The 21,365-nt window shown below is 32.5% G+C and overlaps 3 protein-coding genes across 3 annotated transcripts; 1 reads left to right on the top strand and 2 right to left on the bottom strand.

Moving 5' to 3' along the window:
* Positions 1-16: 16 nt before the first annotated feature.
* Positions 17-1,333, bottom strand: LOC123892569. Its single transcript, XM_045942380.1, has 2 exons — positions 959-1,333; positions 17-714 (listed from the first exon to the last, which is right to left on the bottom strand). The coding sequence occupies exons 1-2, from the start codon at positions 1,118-1,120 to the stop codon at positions 349-351; spliced, it is 528 nt and encodes a 175-aa protein (XP_045798336.1). The 5' UTR covers positions 1,121-1,333; the 3' UTR covers positions 17-348.
* Positions 1,334-6,302: 4,969 nt separating this feature from the next.
* Positions 6,303-10,591, bottom strand: LOC123892480 (UDP-galactose/UDP-glucose transporter 2-like). Its single transcript, XM_045942267.1, has 7 exons — positions 10,133-10,591; positions 9,523-9,551; positions 9,123-9,324; positions 8,094-8,336; positions 7,593-7,694; positions 7,387-7,494; positions 6,303-6,787 (listed from the first exon to the last, which is right to left on the bottom strand). The coding sequence occupies exons 1-7, from the start codon at positions 10,259-10,261 to the stop codon at positions 6,521-6,523; spliced, it is 1,080 nt and encodes a 359-aa protein (XP_045798223.1). The 5' UTR covers positions 10,262-10,591; the 3' UTR covers positions 6,303-6,520.
* Positions 10,592-19,599: 9,008 nt separating this feature from the next.
* Positions 19,600-20,460, top strand: LOC123891913. Its single transcript, XM_045941782.1, has 2 exons — positions 19,600-19,938; positions 20,020-20,460. The coding sequence occupies exons 1-2, from the start codon at positions 19,600-19,602 to the stop codon at positions 20,458-20,460; spliced, it is 780 nt and encodes a 259-aa protein (XP_045797738.1).
* The last annotated feature ends 905 nt before the right edge of the window (positions 20,461-21,365 follow it).

Here is a 21,365-nt window from a genome sequence, read left to right on the forward strand (position 1 = left end):
AAGAGTATTACTCAAATCTATGATCTCACTGCTTGACGGGTACGTGTACTTAGGCACCCATAGGGTATATATGGGCATGAGTACAAAGAGTGTTACTCACGCGGATATGGGAATTGTTACGGGTATTTTTTCAAATTACGAGTATAGAGATAGGTACTGAACTACCCTACCCATACCTACTCATCGCCATCCCTATTTCAAGTGCATTTATAACCTGCCTAATAAAGATAGATATTAGACTAGAACTAAACATGTACAAAGTTTGGACTTTGTCCAAGGTGATTAGGCCAGTTTATACATCATTCATTGCCAAAGAAAGAGTCAAAGAGGCCATTGCTACTAATTAAGCTATAGTTTATCAACCTTCCCTACTAAATAAGCAGCAGCTCCTGCTATGACACCACTGAAAAGAGTAATAGCTGTTGTGAACACCATGTTTTGACCAGCAATCCTTGCCCTTGCCACACCAAGAACAGCAAGACCAAGTGCTGAAACAAGGCAAGCACTTACAAACTTAACCGACTCACTATCTGTAAATGGTATAAGGATGATGAAAGATAGAAGAGGTATTGAGCCAAAGATCATGAAAGATGTAAATGTGATGAGGCCATTCTTCCAAGGCTTCACTTCTTGGTCTGCTGGTAGAATTCCTTTGTCAGCTACCATTTTTTGGTCCACCAGTATGTCATTGTATTTTGTAAATATATTCACAACCTTGCACCAAAGTAAAAAAAAAAAAAAAGGATTAAACTGTTTAGAACTTAAACTATTTGCCATTTTATCTTCAACCGGCATTGAAATTGGCCCTACTTGTATAGCTTCCGGTAATAGAAATTGCATATTATACATAAACACTTTAGGCTATAAATACTTAATTAAGTTGTTTATCGAAAGAGGACTCCTAAAATGCGAAGATTTGAAACAAGGTACAAACATGGAAACGTATATACGTACGTACCGTGGCTGCATCATTGTAGTCCATCCCAAGAGATTGATAGTATCTAACTAAGTCTCTTTGTTCATTTCCCCTGCTATTTAAGACATCCCACTCTGTCACTCTCCTTTCCTCAATGATCACATCCCTCTCAGAGCTAGCAGACACTATGTCACCAAATCCCATTGATATTGCATCTGCTACTAGGTTAGCAAAGCCAAGAACCAACACATTCCCTGCATTCAAAGTGTAGCACACAAGTTAAAATGGGATCTAATCTCTTGCGATGAACATTTTCGGCAGTGAAATCTTAACTGTTCCTTTATAATTTGTACCGTCGAATGATATCTCAACTCCTCATTTATGATTTGTACCGCATGCAGTCAAAGTCAAATGGTATCTCAACAACTCATTTATGTCTGCCGCATGCGGTCATATTGTAGTAATCTTAATCATTCATTTCTTTTTTTCTCTCTTCTTAAATGCTTATTACTCTTTGTACATACATTTTTTTTTTTGAGAGAATCCAAATCCGAAAATCTCAATCCTGTTAAAATAACATGCACCCTTAATTGTCAATGGCATGAGAATCAACATTAATTGCAGACAAACATGATTGAATGTAGAAGACAATACTATAAATAAAACACATTGGGAATGCACCCAAAAGTGCTACTTGTCCCTTTTCACTAAAACTACACTTAAGATAATACTATAGTGCACTAAAACTCAAGCTAGATAATCAATAAGTCATTTACCATTACAATGCTTATGTTCTAAGAGATATTCTTAGAACAGTCAGTAATGATGTAATTTAACGCATTTTCAACAAATGAATAAAACTATTTTCTACTCTAAGGAGGGTGTAAATTTAGTTGCTACAACTATTTATCTTTAGTATAATGTTTTAGTAAATTTAATATAATATAGTTTTTAGACCAAAAATATTAACCCTACTGATAATTTACGTCTGGATCCACCCCGGCCATAAGCTTGAATTGGATCATATATATAACAACACTTGAATCATTTTATTTTTGATAAAAAGAAAAAGTAAGAGACAAATAATTAGATATTTACAACAAATGTCCCAAAGGGCAAGTAGATTTTAACTTTGTCTTCTTGTTTTTTTTGGGGTCTAATAACTTAATTGACTAGACTCACACACAATAGGTGTGAAAAAAAAGGAAAATCTGGAGTTTGAAATCTCTCCAATAATGAGAACCTGGTGGGAGCCAACTTAATTTGTCATTTCTTTTTTTTTTTTGGTAGAATTTGTCATTTCTATTTTGCTATGACATGTATACAAGAATATTTAAATATACACATTGGGAAAATTTATCATCCCACTACCCACTTTCTCACCGCATCTCTGGAAATTCTATTTTTGCCCTTCAAAAAATTCGGAACGTGTTTTCCGAATTTTTTTTAGTTCAAATTTAGAAAAAATTCGAAAAACACATTTCGAAGTTGTTTTTGAAGGCAAAAAAAATTCGAAAAACACGTTCCGAATTTTTTGACCAAGGGTAAAAATGGAATTTTCACGGGTGTGATGAGAAAATTTCGCACATTGGTTCCATTCTGCATGGAAATTTTGTCGGCACAAACTACAAATTTTTGTTCTTGAAAAGGACAAACATGCTGTAACAACGTACCATAACATCATTAAGCACTGGATTCCATTTTCTTTCAATAATTTAAAAGAGAAAGGCCTTTATGTTGAAGTACTCCACAACTTCAATCTCAATTCATGGCTTTGTTTACACTACATATGTTGCTTTTTTATAAGTCACTTTTAGATTATTTTAAATAATAAATATAGATCAGATACATCAAGTATTTAATGAATCTACAAATTAATCCTCCTTTCGTTTTTTGTGTCGTTTTATATCACTGTATACATGTTAATGTTAATCTGCAATTTGATCACAAATATCTTTAATTATCCATTATAAAAGATTATAAAATTTTATATTTTAAAAATATTCGTCGAGACAAATAAATAACATATGCTAAGATTTATTTGTATATACTCCCTCCGGTCCTTTTTATAAGGAACACTTTGAAAAAATTACACAGACCAGGGAAGCACATTTAACATAGTTATTTTCATTTAATACTCTTACAAATTTAAATTTATTTCATGTATACCCTTATTTAATTACTCTTTATTCAAGTAACTTATTTATTTTTAAATTATCTCTCATAATAAATAAGGGCATAAGTGAAATTGAACATTTAAAACATTTGAAAATTGGTCAAAGTTTCTTATAAAAAAGACTAAATTTTTTTTTCCAAAATATTCCTTATAAAAAGAACCGGAGGGAGTATTAATAAGGATTTACAATTAAAATAAAATGGATTATATGAAAAGTGCATAATGGTTAAAAATAGCAAATAGCATTTAATTGATGAGTTTATGGTGATTAATTTATAAGCTAATTTATAACTCTATATATACCTTTATACAAAGAAGATATACAATTTTTTTGTGTGAATTTTTCATAATACCATTACCACCAACAATATCTTTGACGTTTTTCTTATTAAGAGTAAAAATCTTTTATGAACAAACTCACCATAACATAAAACATTTTTGTTTACATAAATTTGCATAATAGACACGTACAAACGCGGAACCAGAGGAACTGTACTAGCTGAGATTGAGGAAATGAGAGAAAAGCAAGTGATAATGGCATCAAGCCCTCCATAAACTACGCTCTTTACATATTCTCCTCTCCAAGGTTCTTTTGGTCTTTCACTTTTCCTTTCTAAATCACCACCACTATCTTCATGGAGGAGCCTTGTGTTGTTATTGCCACCACTCTCATCCATTACAACTCAAATTTTTTTTTAATTATTAAATTTTTGGAACTTTGTGGTTGTGGTAAATTATGGCAAGTACTTGCAATGTTTTCTGTTTTCACAGTGATGAACAATTTCATGGTTTATTCTTTTCTCTTTCTTTTTTTCTTTTTGTTTACGTTTATCAAAGTGTCACTTTACTCGACAAAATATATAAAATTAAAATCAAAGTTTCCGTAAAAAAATATTAAAATCAAAGTGTCACTTTGCATGTTGGTGAATTAACACGTAGCCAATCCTTTAAAAAAAAATAACAAACACGTAGCCAATGAGTGCGATTTTTGTTTGGCAAATGCTAAATAGTGTCTCAGGAGCACTTGTTAAGGATTTAAATTTAAAAAGTTTTACTTGAAAATAGTGTAATCAATACAACAAAAATCTATATTTTGATGTTTTCCATGCACAACTTTTATTTTATTTCTTCTTTTAGTTTCTTAACTAGTGTCCCGGGGCACTGGTCAGCAAGACCTTTCTGTTTTCATGGAACGTTGTTGACACGTTTTAGTGAATTACCACATGGCCACCGTCTAGCTGTAAACTGCCAGAAAGAAAAGAACGTAACAATAAATATCTTAGTCACACACTGCGGTCAATAAATATTGGAATTTTTTCTAACAAAATGTTTTATCATTAAACCAAATATAGTGACTTAAAAAATATTGTAATTTAATTGAATTCTTTTATCTTAGTATTAACATTAAGAAAATGCTAATTAGTGCGATAAGGACAAGCTCGGGCCAGCCACATGTCCTGCGATAGTGAGGCTCTAAAAAATGAAGGACTAAAATTTGTTTTTACACGGTGGTAGTAGTATTAGTAAATTAATGGGCGTAGAATTAAACACAAAATAACTGAAGTTGTTCTGTATGATTTTTATTTTTTAGCAAATCAAACACATTTTTTTTGGATCTTATGTAATAAATATATTTAAAATATAAAAAATGCTAGTTTTGATGCAAAATTGACCTTTTTTTAAGCTCGTCCCGTTGACACTAGTTAGTATGATCCTTAACGTTATATTTTTGGTGAGGCTTTTATTGCTCTTTGATAATTTGAAATATTTATCCAACAAATAATAAGAATAAAATCACATAAATAAATTTGCATGTAGTATAACTAGTAACTTTTAATTAATTTTTATTTGAGATATTATGACTTGTTCTTGTTTGTCGTCAGATAAACGCTCCAAAATTATGAAAATACCTATCTTTTCTTATAACCAGGAATAGCACTTTTAGTTCTAAGAAACAAATGGGTCAATGGTGGTATATTCTCTTCATAATATAAACAATGTTGATGGCAGCTCTCTTTCCGGAGATCGGGTGGTATTATGAGGAATAATAATGGCCAATGATTATTGAATTTCTTTGATTTTTGTGGTATCATTTACTTGATGGTAGAGTTATACTCCCTGATTTACAAAATATAAGTAAAAATAGGTCAATAAAAGTTAATGTATCTGAATTAAATTTTAGAGCATATACATGATACATCAACTTTTGTTGACTATATATTTTGGGACGGAGGGATTATATTTTTTTTTTGATAATCAAAAATTGTATTAATAAGGAGTACAAGGAGTACTCAAATCCTTACAATACAATGAAAATCCCCTAAATGCTAAAAATACATAATAAGGGATTAACACACCAATCGGAATACAAGTAAGTGCAAGATCTACCCGGACGGAGGGATTATATCATTTTTAGTGGCTTATAATGTTGGTCACAAGAATATTATTATCGAGTCAGGGACTAAAATGAGTGTAGTATAATTTTTTTAGGGACTAAAAATTAAGTTATGATTAAACTGAAAAGATCATTATTTTATATGAAAAAAAAATATTTAACCCTTACATTATATATATATATATATATATATATATATATATATATATATATATATATATATATATATATATATATATATATATATATATATATATATATATATAGGGAGAGATCAAATTACACTAATGTAACATTTGAGTAATATTACACCGCTCAATAACACTTTAACGAATACAAATTTTACAAAATTCACCGTTGCATTGAAAGCTTATATCATATGGATAAATAAATAATTATTATTGAATGCTAGTGTAAAAATAATTTGTAATAATTAACATAAACATATCCATTAAAATTTAAACCTATGTTATTCCATTAAAAACCAAAATAATACAATTGGTGTTTTCATCATAATTTTGAAAGCTTTCTCTTAATTTATCAAAAATAATAATAATTTTGAAAGCTAGCTATATATGTTACCATCCTACTAATTAACATAGTTGCAACTATACATGGGTAATTCTCTCCTATAAAACTCTATAAAAGAGTTGAAAAGATGAGAAAATAAAAAACAACAGCAAATTAAAATAATAATCTCATATATTCAATTTTGTTATCTTGATAAATTTTTGTGATGTTCTCAACATGCTTAAATCCAATTCAAAGTTTGCTTTTGAAGGAACAAGCTCAATTATTGTCCATTAAAGAGCACATAGGAAAAAGTGTACTTATATTTAAGCTGTGGATAAAGTAAATTTTTTTATCTAAAAGGCATTCAATAAAAATTTGTATATTGAACATCAAATTACACTTATTTTCTTTTTCCTTTAACATGATATAAAAATGAGAAAGAAAATATGAAATTTAAAATAAGGACAGAAAAATAAAATAAATAAATAAATAAAAATTGCATTGACAACATTTAAGCTAGCTAGACCAAGGGCCTCCTTTCATCATCTTCACCTACAGAATTCTGCAATTCCCCCAACTCTTCATCAGCAGTAGTAGATTTTGCAGTATTGGTTTTTGGAGATGAATTTAAGGCTCTCTTGGTGATTATAGGTTTGTTTTCAGGCAACATCTTCAATGTGATACCCATAGCTATGAGTATTAGTCCACTCCCATGTTGTTCTGTTAATGGTTTTGTAAATATCAAGTATGATAGTAGCAATGTCACTGCCTTTCTTGCTGTTGTTATCTGTCATTCAAATCAATGAATTGAAATAAGTTAATATCACATTATGTGACAACAATTGAAATTTCATCTCATATACAGTGCTCATACGTTCCTTAAGCACAACTCATATAGTAAAGGGCACAGGTTTGAACCGACAACTCTCCATTTATCAGCACTTAGTGTGTGTGTGTGTGTCTGTGTGTGAGTTTCGCCATTAGGCTATTTGAAGCCAAAAAATAAAATAAAAATATGGTGGTATGACAAATTAATTTTTAAGATTTTCATCTCATTGTATGGAATTAACAACTTCAGTTATGATTGAATCGAGAACCAAAGTTTAATCCATGACTAAAACAATATTTGGACAAACTTTATTTACTTCTCGGCCGAGCTCAGAGTTATCAGGGCAATTCAAATTCAAGTATTTAATAAAGATGCGCAAGTCAATGAGGGACATGACATATTGAAATGAGGAATAAAAGTGTGTTTATGATGGTCATTTAATAGCATTTATGATGCACAAGGTACTTGTTTTTTCATATTAATGTTAGGGACAGTACTACAAACAATGGTCCAAACTGACATATTGAGATGAGGAATAGCTTGTGATAGTAATTTACCATGGCTGTAGTGGCAGCACCAAAAAGGGCAATGAGAGAGAGGACAGAAACTTGACCTATAAATGTAGCCATTGCTTCAAAGACTAATACACCATACACATAGGGATGCTGCAAGGACAAGAAAAGTGTGATTCTATTGATAAGAAAAAGTGTAGAAAGAAAAAAGAAAAAAAGAAAAAAAAAGGAGCTGTTTATTCCAAATTTACCTGTGAACATGAAGTCCATGCTTTGAATAATTCTCCTGTAAAAAGCATAGGTGGGATTAAGAAAGGTAATCCCACTACTGTAGAACAAAAGAGCATCTCCATCTGTGTTAACAACAAAAAAGTGTCACAATTTTAATGTAGGCCTTGTTTTGGATAAACAACTTTGTTAAATTTAGATGCTTTCGTTTAGCATAAGCACGTGTGCTTATGTATAAGTTATTTCTCTAACAAAAGATAAAATGATGTGTGTTTTTCTTATATGTTACAAGTTGTTTTCATAAGTTAACTTGTAACTTATAGAAATAAGCCAAAACAACTTATAAGTTTTTTCAAACGGTCTCACAAGTACTTTTATATCAGTAGATAAGATTGAAAAAGTCAATCCAAACAGAACTTTATTCCCTAAACATGCATTTTATATCAAAATTTTCTAATGATGTAAACGATCGGAAATTTGGTATGGAAAAGCAAACAGATGAATAGGAAGTAATTGAAAATCACCTGTGTGGTATCAGGATTCATAGTAAAGATTGCTTCTTGAAGATTTCCAAGAAAAGAATCCATAACCAAAGCACCAGTTATCATAACAACACCAACAACACTGAAATTAGGTGATGTATGTGCATCTGCTAGCGTGAATAAGATCAATCCAACTACCAAGAGTACTGCAGATAGATATTCATGAATTGGATACTTCCTTCTCAGACCAGGAATAAAGGCACCCATTATCATCACTGGCAGAACCTATTGCATCAAAAAATTGATCGATTATATTGGAAATTCAATGTTCACTTATGACTTAACAAGTGTCAACTAGTTTTAAGTTCTGAATTATAAGTTTGCTAAATTCAATTATAAGTTGTGAAATAGTGGTTTTAGGATAACAGAATTTGGAGAAACCGATATTGTTTTGCGACATGCAATTTAGTATAAAGTGTTGTCAATTGCAGATTGTAGAAAATAGCAGTTTGTTCAAATTCCTATGCAACAATGCTATAGCTGCTATTTCACAATATTTTGTGTTAAATAGAGTATCGTGGAACAAAACAGTATGTTCAATTCTTCTATGCAATCTATGCCACTATTTAACCACCATGTGTTAAACTGCAGATATAGTGGTGCTATAGTGTTTATGAAGCACGGACACGGACACGGACACAGACACCGGACACGACACGGTCACCGACACGTCGACACCGATAATAATTTAAGAATATGACATAATTCAATGTAATCATAAGTGTCAGTGTCGTGTCAGTGTCCGACACCGACGCGTGTCCGACACCGGGACACGCCTAATCTAAGGAGTGTCTGTGCTTCACGGTGTAGCGGAATTTTAGAAAACTGCTTTTTCTGCAATCGGAGATTAACAATATTGTTCAAAAATTGACGTAAGCACAAAAAGTGAACCGTGTGATTCCATGTCTTTCAAATTAATATAACCAATTGAAAACAGTATCCTTCAAAAATGGGTAAAGTAAAGGTAGGTGCTTTGTTTTGTCTATGCACTATTGTGCTTTTTTAAGTTACCTTAGTGGATTTAAACATAATTTGTGCAGGGTAATTAAGAAAAGCCAAAGATCCCTTTGTTAGGCCATGTGAACCCATAAGTACAGCAGAAAGCTTCACATAAGTTTTCCATGGGTTCACCATTTGCTTGCTTGTGAAACCTTGGAGGTAAATCAGAAAGAGGTAAACAAATCCTTGAATAAATGTGAAGTACCAACCATAGCTGAAACAAGAAAACCAAAATAAAAAATCAATCATTTTTTTTTTTTTTGGCTTTCACCGCCAGTTTAATCTGGTTCCGGGGTCACTACTGGTATAAAGTAGTTTCAGCCCCCTCCCGATAAAAAATCAATCATTTTTTTAACTAGTTGAAAGCTAAAAACTAGTAACAAATTAAACAGTAACAGGTTATGAAATTCACCTGAAATGGAGCCTGTTATACACATATTCCTGAAAATCAAGCAAATGAGAAAACAATTAATACCAAATAACAGATTAATAACTTCACATTAATCCAGAATTCAATGTCCAACTAAAACAATCATTATTGGCTGGCCAGCCAGACTTTACTTGTCTACAGGCCGAATTCCGGATTAACAGAATCCTTCCCCTCGGAACCGAAGGGTTAAATCCAAAAAAATTAATTCATATCATCATATATATCAAACAAAATCTATTAAGATTAGAAGAAAAAACAATGAAAAATTTGAAGTATAAGTTTCATACAAGAAACCATGGAGATTATACAAACTATAGTTCTAATCCTGGAAAATTAACATTAAGCTACTGAGTATGAAAACATAAAAAGGGAAAAAATATTGAAGAAATTTATCAAAATCAATCAAAACAAAATTCAACTTAACCCCTTTCTACACAAACAAACAAATAAAAAAACACAAAAAATGTGTTTATTTTTTTATTTGTCTATATTGAAGCACAATTCAATTGAAAAAAATTGTAAACAACAAAGATTACATAAACAAAACAGAAAAGAATTCAAGAAAACAAAAAAGACAACAGAACATGTATACCTCGCAGATACCATTAACAAGATATCCAAAGAAGAATCCAGATGAACAAATGAGGAATTGTTGCCATCTGGGTCTGTCAGAGAGTGAAATTCCAAACAAACTACGACCCTGTTCTTCCTTCATTACCATTCACTAACCCCTTATTTTTCTTTAAATTTGGAACCAACCCAAATGAAAAAATTGGATTTTGGAACAAACCCAGAATCCAATTCAATAGAAAGATTATATTTTTGAAACTCAAAAGTTGCTCAAATAATGAGAAGCATTTTAGGCTAAAAATTTTGCATGTTGACTTTAAGCAAAGAAGAAGAAGAAGAGAGAGTTTAGTGGTGGCACAAAATGGAAACTTGGTTTAATAGTCCTAATGAGGCATATTTTTATGCATGGAAAATATAGAGAGAGAAAGTAAGGAGAGAGAGAAAGGAGCGTGCGTAGGTTTGTGCGTTTCTTACCATAGAATTTATGGTGTGCTGTACTGTGAATGTGTTTATGTGTAATGCTGATTCTACGCAAAGGTGGAATTAATTGTACTAGATATTTTTAACTTATAAATATACTACTCGTTTTTAATACTACATCCGTCCCTAATTATAAAATCATGTTTTATAAAAATATACTATTTATTTAATTTATTTTGACCATATTTTTTTAATAATATATAAATGTAAATATTAACATATAAGATATGTTCAATTTGTTTTGATCAGTATTTTTAAAATATTAATTTTTTATAATTTTTATTAATAGACAATTAAAGATATTAGTGATTAAAATTGTGCATTGGCGTACGTGCACTGCTCAAACAAGGTCTTATAATTATTTTTTTGAAATTAAATTGGGTCTTATAATTAGGGACGGAGGTAGTATATAAGATCTCTTTTCAAAATTTTGTTGTTCCATTTTGTAAGAATATTTTTGAAGTCCCAATGTGAATTAATTAAATTTTCACAAAAAAACCCCTAATTAAATAAAGAGTAATAAAGAGACCATTATTTCTATATCTTAATAGTTGAGGGATAATTTTGGAAACAAAATGTTTATTATTAACAGATTTAATGCAAAAACAATTTTTCTTAATTTTTGTGCTTTAGTGAAAGAGATCTTATATTAAGACGGATGAAGTAATTGAGTTGATAATTACGGTACAAAACAATATTATTAGGAACTGCGATTGAAACATTGAGTTTAACCTGATTAAATCTTTAAAGTTTTAGAGATTTTTTCTGTTCAAAACATCTTTGAAGTTAAGTAGAGATTTTTTTTTTCTCAAAAAGATCAGGGATTTTCTATGCATACTTTATAGGAAAATATTAGATATTTTGATTTTCTTGTTGAAAAAGTCTTTCGTATTCTGTTTGAATGAGGAGAAGACTCGCAATTTAATATTTTAATTAGAAAAAATGGAAAAGTATTTAAGATTTTGTACATTCTCTCTTTATGCATGGGAGGGATCTTAAAGGATCAAAATTTGGAAGTTTTATCTTGCATAATGGAATCAATTATCTTTAAGTTTCACGTCTGTAACCGATAAGTTCTTAAAAAAATTTAAATAATAAATAGGTCTTTAAATTTTTTAGGTACCAAATAGGTCTTTAAGTTTTTAATTTATCGCATTATTACCCTTCTAGCGTCCGTTACAAAAACAGTAACATAATCGTTAACTTGCACAAAAAGCTATTTTTTTATTTTGAAGTTAAAATGCAGTGTTCACTACCACCTCACTAAATTACTTCAACATTTTTATAATGGAGAATAACTTAGAATAACAGTGCAATAAATTAAAAACTTTAAAAACTTATTTATTACTTAAAAAAATTAAAAAAATTATTTATTACAAACACAAAACTTAAAGGACCTTTAGAGTCTACATGCAGGGAAAATGACAATTACCATTAGAAATTCTCATGCATATAATTATGTGGTCTCGTGTTGAAACCATAGTAAATGTCTTTAATTTAATAATTTTCCGAAGAAATGTTTTAATTTAAAGTTTATTTATTAGTAAATTATTTAAATTTTTTTTTTGAAGGAAAATTATTTAATATTTTATTAGTAAATTATTTAATATTTTCTTATTATTACTAGAAGAGGAATTGGCCAGCTACACATACAAGGGCAGTTATGTCATGTGGACTTCATGCAGATATTTCATGCTCCTAGATAGGGGTTAGTGTGTATTTAGGAATGAAATTATTTAGGCAGGGTCCTTTCAGTTTTTACTAGCATGACCCCCTTTTTAGCTTTTAGTATTAAAAAAACCAGATTTCTTTTTTCTTTAATGAACAAATAAAGAAACAGATTTTTTTTTACCCAATATATTTTGTTCAGTTGAATAAGAAAGGACTATTTTGGTATTATAAGGAAAATATGTATTATTAGGCCATCCTTTTCAAAATACAGAATCAAATTTGGAAATACTCTCTTTGTCAATTTATATGTCACTCGGCCATTAAAAGTAATAATTATAATTATACGTCGCTCTCAATGGCTCCAATACACGTTCTTCAATTTGCCTTTATACAAAGGATTCTAAGATATTTAAGAGCCCTTAAATTATGTTATATTACGAAATATTTTCTTATATACTATATTAAAAATTTTATTTGTATATTTTTAAAATTTATTTTGAAATTGTATATTTGTAATATTTGGAATGGAATTAAATAGTGGAAATTTCTAGTGAAAATTTATTTAGTTTAATGTGAAAAAATGAAAGGTGTCCCAAAAAATTAGGGTTGAAAATTAGGTAACGGGTTGAAAAAAATATTATAAAAAAAATTACAAAACGAATAACCAAATTTTCCTTTAATTGACGAAGATTAGTTAACTAAGAATTTTCTAATGTAAAATTTTCCAACATGTGCGGTGCAAAAATTATGCTTATTATAGGCGAAAAATAGTTTTTTTTAGCAGCCAACGTTGATTGACATGCATAAATTAAGAATGTGGGTTGGCTTATTATAGGCGCAAATAAAAAAAATTAGCAACCAAACATTGATTGATACGCATAGATTAAGATTAATTGATAGTAAAATTAAGAATGTGGGCTATCTTATTATAGATGCAAATAAAATAAAAAAAATTAGCAACCAAACATTAATTGATACGCATAGATTAAAGTTAATTGATAGCAAAATTAAGAATGTGGGTCACTCAATAAAAGAGGGAAAAAATGATAATGATGTGAAATAAATTTATGTCATATATGGGAGGGTTAAGAGATGAGATTCCTAACGTTAATCACAATTGAAAAACATGTTTTAGTGGTTGAAAGATTTTTTTGTATGCAATGGAGGCAGGTTTGATTCCCATGTTAGACAAAATTGTATTTTTTTTAATATAAAACAGTAGTAAAAAGAGGGGGAAAAGAATTAGGTTTAGGGTTTGTATTTCGGAACAAACTTAGAATATAAGAGATATTAAGAATTAATAATATATAGTAAGAATTAACATATCTGGTTAAAAAAAATAACTTTTGTGATTTCTCATCTATTCTAATAGTGTATATATCAACGTGTAACATTACTATATATTATTAATCTATAGAATTTAATTTATATGCATCGTCGGTCTAAATTTATTTTACACATGCTGTGGCAACGCATCATTGAATTAATGTATGTGTAAAAAATCTTTACACAGACGGTGCACAACAATTAAACTCTTAATCTATATATTATAATATATACAAAGAGTATATCTTATAGTAACGTTACTTCAAAAAAAAAATGAATGAATTAAATATGATTTTTTAAGTTTTTGACTAAAAATTATTAATATTTAAGTTAAAAAATTCTAAATATTTGTAGTTGAGATTCTTAGAATATTATAAAAGATGAAAAAAATGATTTATTTAAATATGTGAAAAATACACATGAGTCGACTTAAAAGAATGGACCAAAAGTCGAAAAAAATTGAGGAACCAAAACTTTTTGAAATTTTTTAAATGAAGTAAAATTCAAAATTTTAAATACTTATAAGAGTAAATTACACTCCCCTCCCTTGAAAGAAGGTTGAATTACACTTCCCTCCCCTCGTATGTTAAAATATACACTTTAATCCATCTTCGCATAAATAAACCGTTGTTTTATGTTAAAAAAACTTTAAAGCCATTATTTAAGAAATTTATTTTTCGTTATCTTAAAATTTATTACTAATTTTATGATTTTAGAATATAAAATTGGTTTAACTACACATTTGGTCACGTACGTTTATTTTAGGTTTCAACTTGGTCCATTACGTTTAAAAAATACCAATTTGGTTACGTTTCCACCATTTGCGTTAGTTAGTCCTTTCCATCAGTTTTGTCGCATGTGGTAAACGGTTTGCATACGTGGACATACATGTGGATACTTGGACACATGTATAGTTCAAATAAAGTTAGTGAAAAAACTGGCGGAAATGATTAACTAATGCAAATAGTAGAAACGTAAGAGACCATTAAAGGCTGTCACGGTCGTGCCAATGCTCACACGGTCGTGACAGGCCCCAAAAGTTGAGAAGATCACGCTTGAAGCCTCTATCATGGTCGTGCCAATGCTCACACGCCCGTGCCAGACTCTGGCGGTATCAAGGCTGAGGAAGTTGGCTAACCGGAATGTCGAAAACATTACCAACCACTCTAGCAAACAACTTCACCGTTGAGCTTAAGTTGTTTTTGTTAACCATGGTGGTTTGAGAAGGGTCAAGGAGAAAAGGATCCATGAGAGGAAAATAGTGGGGTGCTTAATTGTTGTCCTAGTACTGTAGCTACAGTTTGTAGCAAAACAGTTCTGAGCAGCAGAAAACACCACAATCCCAGTATAAATACAACAAGTACAAACAATCCAGAGTGAAAAACACAACGAAGCATAGAGAAGAAACCACAACAGTTCACTCAATTGCTATATTTTAAACTAACCTTGAAGAAGGAATGGTTGTGTGTGTTATTGTGTAATGTCGGTGACGACAAGACACAACCCTCCGTCGTTCTTAAAGCAATCGAGCCACTTCAGAAGGAAAAGGAAGGCATCAGAAGACTCAACCCAGTGATTGCTGGCGGAAGACGCAGCTCGACAGTCTGAAATTACAAGCCCAAATTTCGATTAGGGATTACAACAGTGCAATTGAAATCGCCAGAGCTCCATCCTAGAGAAAAGCTTTCTAAAATTGGTATTCTCGCTACTCATATTTTTACGTAAAACTTAAATGATATATTTGTAACTTTAAAAATTTAAAGGACCTATTTATTACAAATATAAAACTTAAAAGATCTATAGACGCTTTTGTCAACAAAAAAAAATCTATAAACACATTTTGGCTATTTTTACTAAACTAGTCCTACTAATTATTCTTATATTTTTTTGGAATAACGTATATAGTAATAATTAGATGACATAAACTAAAAAAATTACATTAAAAGAATAATAATAATCATTTTAAAACAACTTTTAATTAAAGTGACATTCATTTTATAACGGAAGGAGTAATACTTTTAACCATGTAACAACTCAAATAGTTCTTCTTCAAAAAAACAACTCAAATAGTTAGTTTTTGAGAAACGAAAAGTAAAAAGTTTTTGTTATTCGCCCCAATTTCCAATCAAGATTCTTCTTTTCACAATTTGAAGGATGAAAACTACTAAACGTAACCAAAGAACACTTGCATGTGCTTTAGTAGTGACTCATCCTAAACTCAAGAAGCCGCCACTAACATAATTAAAATGCATTTGGGTTTTTAACTTCAATGATGATACATGTGATAATATGAAATGTCCAGGATTCGAACTCTAACTCTTGTATAATACTTCATTTATACCAAAATATAAATAAAAGTTAGTCAACAAAAACGAATGTATTTGGTCCAAATCTTTAAATAAATACATTAAGTTTCTTTGACTCACTTTTACTTATATTTTGGGACGGAAGAAGTATATGCGACGTCTCTATAAATTGAGCTAAGTTTACGAGAACCACTCTATTTGGCAATATCAAAGTTAAAACATATGGTTCATAGCTTATAAGCTCATATTGAAGATAAAATATGATAACATTTTTTTATAAGCTTATAGCTTATTTATATTAGCTATGGTTTACTCCAATTTTATCTTTATTATCTTACTTTAAAAATTTAAAATATTAATAAAAGTTTTTTATATATATCATTTCATATTTATAGGTTTGTTCATTGCTAATTTTATTCAATACTACAAATTCAATTAGCTATATGATATTTTTTGCCAAACAAAATCAAGTTGATTATTATAAAATTAAATTGTGTAACTTAAAATAATATTTTGCTTATACCAAGTGACTTAAATCATTAATGATAGACTACAAACTAATACTTGAACTAATAATATGTGTACCAAGTAACTTACAATAATCATTAATAAATTCGAAACTAATATTTATATTGATATTTGTACTAATACGTATAAAAAATCACTTAAAATTGATAATATATTTGAACTAATATTTTCTCTATAAAAGAATATATATTTTTTGGAGTGGGGGTGGGCCGTGACCCACCCCAGCCCACCCTTGATACCGCCATTGTATGCCTCATGAGCACATGTTAAGAAATCGATTTTTTTTTTGTGCTTGTGTAATCAACATTTTTAATATTAAGTTTTTTTATTTGGATAATTTATCGTGCGATAAGGACACGAGTTAACATGACCCAATAAAAAAAATGTTAACCAAAGTCCCTAGGATAGGGGCACTAATTAAAAAATAAAAAAAAAAGCAATATAATCTTGAAACAAGTATGCAGTGAAACTTTTAAAAATGATATTTTCTATACAATTTTTTTACACTTTTTTTTTCCTTAACTAAGAGGTTAGTCAGGACGCCGAGAAAGATTATATCTTGGAATATTAGAGGCTTGGGTGGGTTTGAAAAGAGGAAGGAAGTGCGTAAGTTGGTGGGGGACCAGAAACCTTTCATCCTCTGTCTTCAGGAGACTAAGTTATCACACTGCGACGTTTTTATGTGCTCGGCCCTTTGGGGTAGCTCGCAACATGCGTTTTCATATCGGCCTTCAGTTGGGGCATCGGGGGGTTTGCTAACACTTTGGGATACATCTGAGGTGGAGGTGTGGACGTCTGAGACTAGCAACCATGTCTTGTGGTGTCGGGGTAGGTTTGTTAAATCTGGAGATGAGTTTCTACTGGCCAATGTCTATGCGCCATGTGATGATGGTGCTAAGCAAGGGCTTTGGGACTCTTTATCGGCTCGGATTCAATTGATGGGGAGAGAGAGGGTGTGTATTTGAGGTGATTTTAATGCAGTTAGACAACCTGAGGAAAGGCGCTCCTCTAGAGGGAGCCATCGCAGTGTGGATATTGCTCCTTTTAATCGGTTTATTGATGAGAATAATCTTATTGATCTTCCCCTTATTGGTCGCAAATTTACGTGGTTTAAAGGGGATGGCCTCGCGATGAGCCGTTTAGATAGGTTTTTGCTTTCTGAGGAATGGTGCTTGACTTGGCCCAATTGCAAGCAGGTGGCTAATTTGCGAGGGCTTTCTGATCACTGTCCCCTAGTTCTTTCTGCAAGTGAGGAAGATTGGGGACCCCGTCCTTCAAGGATGCTTAAATGTTGGACAGATGTTCCTGGTTACAATTCTTTTGTTAAAGAGAAATGGAATTCTTTTCATGTCGATGGCTGGGGTGGGTTTGTGCTTAAGGAGAAGCTTAAGATGATAAAGGTAGCTTTGAAAGGTTGGCACCAAGCTCACGTTCAGAATTTGCCTAGCAGAATTGAATCCTTGAAAGAGCGCTTGTCGGTTTTAGATCAGAAGGGGGAGGAGGAAGAGTTGACAGAAGTAGAGTTAACTGAGCTTCATGGGGTCACTGCTGGTATTCACTCGATGTCTCGCTTGCATGCTAGTATTAGTTGGCAACAGTCGCGTTCGCTGTGGCTCAAGGAGGGTGACGCTAATACTAAGTACTTCCATTCAGTCTTGGCGGAACGCAGACGACGAAATGCTATCTCGGTAATTCAAGTGGGTGGGGTTAATTTGGAGGGTGTGACTCCGATCAGGCAGGCTGTGTTCTCGCATTTTGCGTCTCACTTCAAGAATCCAAATATGGAAAGACCCGGAGTGGATAATCTTCAGTTTAAGAAGTTGAACCATATTGAGTGTAGTAGCCTTATCAAACCTTTTACGGAAGCAGAGGTGAAAGCAGCTGTGTGGGATTGTGATAGTTTTAAAAGTCCTGGGCCTGATGGGATAAACTTTGGTTTCTTTAAGGATTTTTGGACGGAGTTGAGTGGAGATGTCATGCGTTTTATTATAGATTTTCATCGGAATGGAAAACTGACAAAAGGTATTAATTCTACTTTTATTGCATTGATCCCAAAGGTTGATAGCCCTCAACGGCTGAATGATTTTCGACCGATTTCGTTAGTTGGTAGTATTTATATAATCTTGGCGAAGGTCCTCGCGAATCGGTTACGTCTTGTTATTGGAAGTGTGATATCGGAGTCTCAGACGGCGTTCGTTAAAGATAGGCAGATTCTGGATGGAATTCTTATAGCTAATGAGGTTGTGGATGAGGCTCGGAAGTCTAAGAAGGAACTTATGCTTTTCAAGGTGGATTTCGAGAAAGCCTATGATTCGGTGGATTGGAGTTATTTGGACAAGGTTATGGAGAGTATGTCGTTTCCTACTTTATGGAGGAAGTGGATTAGGGAGTGTGTGGGTACGGCTACGGCATCTATTCTGGTTAATGGTAGCCCAACTGATGAGTTTACTCTCGAGAGAGGCCTTAGACAAGGAGATCCATTGTCTCCTTTTCTTTTCCTCTTGGCCGCGGAGGGGTTAAATGTGTTGATGGAGGCTATGGTAGCGCGTAATTTATTTGTGGGATATAGTTTAGGGGAGTCGGATCCTATTTCGGTGTCGCACTTGCAGTTTGCTAATGACACTCTTCTAATGGGGGAGAAGAGTTGGGCTAATGTACGGGCACTGAGAGCGTTACTAGTGTTGTTTGAGACTATGTCAGGTTTAAAGGTCAATTTTAACAAAAGTATGCTTGTTGGGGTGAATATTCCCGAATCCTGGTTAGGCGAAGCTGCGTCTGCTTTATGTTGTAAAGTGGGAAAAATACCTTTTCTTTATCTGGGCCTTCCTATTGGGGGTGACTCGAGGCGTTTGGACTTTTGGAAATCGGTGTTGGAACGTTTAAAGAATAGATTATCTGGGTGGAAGAGTCGCTTTCTTTTGGTGGTCGTCTGGTTTTGATTAAGTCTGTCTTGACATCTCTACCTGTCTATGCTCTATCCTTCTTCAAAGCTCCTTCGGGTATCATTTCCTCTATTGAATCTCTTTTAATTAAATTTTTTTGGGGGGGGTGTGAGGATTTTAGGAAAACAGCTTGGGTAAATTGGAAAACTATTTGTTTACGGAAAGAGTATGGAGGTTTGGGGGTACGACAGTTGCGGGAGTTTAATTTGGCACTGTTAGGTAAATGGTGTTGGAGGATGTTAGTGGATCGAGAGGGGTTGTGGTTTCGTGTGTTGGCAGCTCGTTATGGGGTGGAGCGAGGGAGATTGAGAGATGGAGGGCGGCGAGGATCTTTGTGGTGGCGAGAGATAGTGAGCATTCGGGATGGTGTTGGAGAGCCGGGGGGAGGTTGGTTCGGGGAGAATGTTGTTAGGATGGTGGGGGATGGTTCAGATACTCTTTTTTGGACTGACCCCTGGGTGGATGAGTCTCCTTTATGTGAGCAATTTGGCCGTCTGTTTGCTTTATCAGAGACCAAATTGCGTACGGTGGCTGAGATGTTCTCGTTAGGGTGGGGGATGGATGGGGCGGCTTGGGTTTGGCGGAGGCAATTGAGGGCGTGGGAGGAGGACATGTTGAGGGAGTGTCAGTCTTTACTTGCTAACATTTCTTTACAGGCACAGTTCTCAGATAGGTGGCGGTGGCAGCCAGATCCTGACACAGGTTACACTGTTCGAGGAGTTTACCAGCTTTTGACTACTCGTGATTCGGTTACTATGGATGATGCAGATCATCTTATTTGGCATCCTCAGGTTCCTCTGAAGGTATCCATCTTTGCGTGGCGACTACTTCGTGACAGGTTACCTACAAAGACAAACCTGGTTATTCGAGGCATCATATCTTCTTCAGCACAGGTGTGTGTAGCTGGTTGTGGGGAGGCAGAGTCGGCTCATCATTTATTCATCTCTTGTAGTTTCTTTGGTTCTCTTTGGGCTTTGGTATGCACGTGGATTGACATTTCTTTGACGGACTCCAGTACTATCCGGGACCACTTCGTCCATTTCACATCATCTTTGGGTGGATCTCGGGCACGCCGGTCTTTTTTGCAGCTTATTTAGCTTGTCAGCGTATGGGTCATATGGACGGAAAGAAATCATATATTGTTCAGAGGCTCAACTAGCACTTCCCTTCAGTTATTGGATAAGATCAAGTTATTTTCGTATAGGTGGCTGAAGTCAAAGAATATTACTTTGGCTTTAAACTACCATAGATGGTGGTCGAGTCCTTTGTTATGTTTGGGCCTTGTATGATTTTGATCTTTATATTTTTCTTTTTGTCTCTTTGTAAACTCTGGTAGCTCATCTAGGCACACCTTGTGCTGAGGTGACTATTTTTGGTTAATATATATATCTCATTTTAGCTTCTTCAAAAAAAAAATAAGGTTCCTTCTGTAAAACACCGCAATTTGTGAGGCTTACCGGTACTCCACCTTCCAATAGTTGTATTTAGGCCAAATATATTTAGAGGTCATTTAAGTTTCGCTTTTGTAACACATAGATCGTTAAATTTTTTATATAACAGATAAGTAGTCATTTAAGTTTTTGGTAATATATGAGTTTTTTAAGTTTCTAATTTACTGTGTTGTGAAAAAAAGTTTCTAATTTACGGCAATGTTAATCTTCTAATTATATATCTTTCGTTATAAAAATCTTGATGTGACCGTGGAGTTAGTGAGGTGGAACTGAATGTTGCATCTTGTTATTGTGAAGCCAAAATGAAGTGTTTAGTGCCACTGTCACTTCACTAAGCTAATGGTTACGTCGACTTTTCTTTAACGAAAAATAACTCGAATAATAATGATGAAATAAATTAAATACTTAAAAAACATATTTATTACTTAATGTATTTGGCCTTTTATTTATTTCAATGATCATAATATTTTAATAATTTATCCGTTATGGTCATTGTAATAAAAATATGGTCATTGTAATTTATTCAGATTTTTTATTACAATGACCATAAG

This window comes from Trifolium pratense, linkage group LG6, assembly GCF_020283565.1.
Source record: "Trifolium pratense cultivar HEN17-A07 linkage group LG6, ARS_RC_1.1, whole genome shotgun sequence".
Classification (NCBI taxonomy): Eukaryota; Viridiplantae; Streptophyta; class Magnoliopsida; order Fabales; family Fabaceae; genus Trifolium; species Trifolium pratense.

What these genes read in the sequence shown, in the direction of transcription:
- LOC123892569 (XM_045942380.1), bottom strand. Translation starts at nt 1,120, where the DNA reads ATGGGATTTGGTGACATAGTGTCTGCTAGCTCTGAGAGGGATGTGATC. An exon ending in ACTACAATGATGCAGCCACG is followed by an intron (nt 715 to 958) that starts GTACGTACGTAT and finishes CTTTGGTGCAAG; the next exon opens with GTTGTGAATATATTTACAAA.
- LOC123892480 (XM_045942267.1), bottom strand. Translation starts at nt 10,261, where the DNA reads ATGGTAATGAAGGAAGAACAGGGTCGTAGTTTGTTTGGAATTTCACTC. An exon ending in TTATGTTTAAATCCACTAAG is followed by an intron (nt 8,337 to 9,122) that starts GTAACTTAAAAA and finishes TTGATGCAATAG; the next exon opens with GTTCTGCCAGTGATGATAAT. An exon ending in CATGGACTTCATGTTCACAG is followed by an intron (nt 7,495 to 7,592) that starts GTAAATTTGGAA and finishes TTGTCCTTGCAG; the next exon opens with CATCCCTATGTGTATGGTGT.
- LOC123891913 (XM_045941782.1), top strand. Translation starts at nt 19,600, where the DNA reads ATGTTAGTGGATCGAGAGGGGTTGTGGTTTCGTGTGTTGGCAGCTCGT. An exon ending in GGATGGATGGGGCGGCTTGG is followed by an intron (nt 19,939 to 20,019) that starts GTTTGGCGGAGG and finishes ATTTCTTTACAG; the next exon opens with GCACAGTTCTCAGATAGGTG.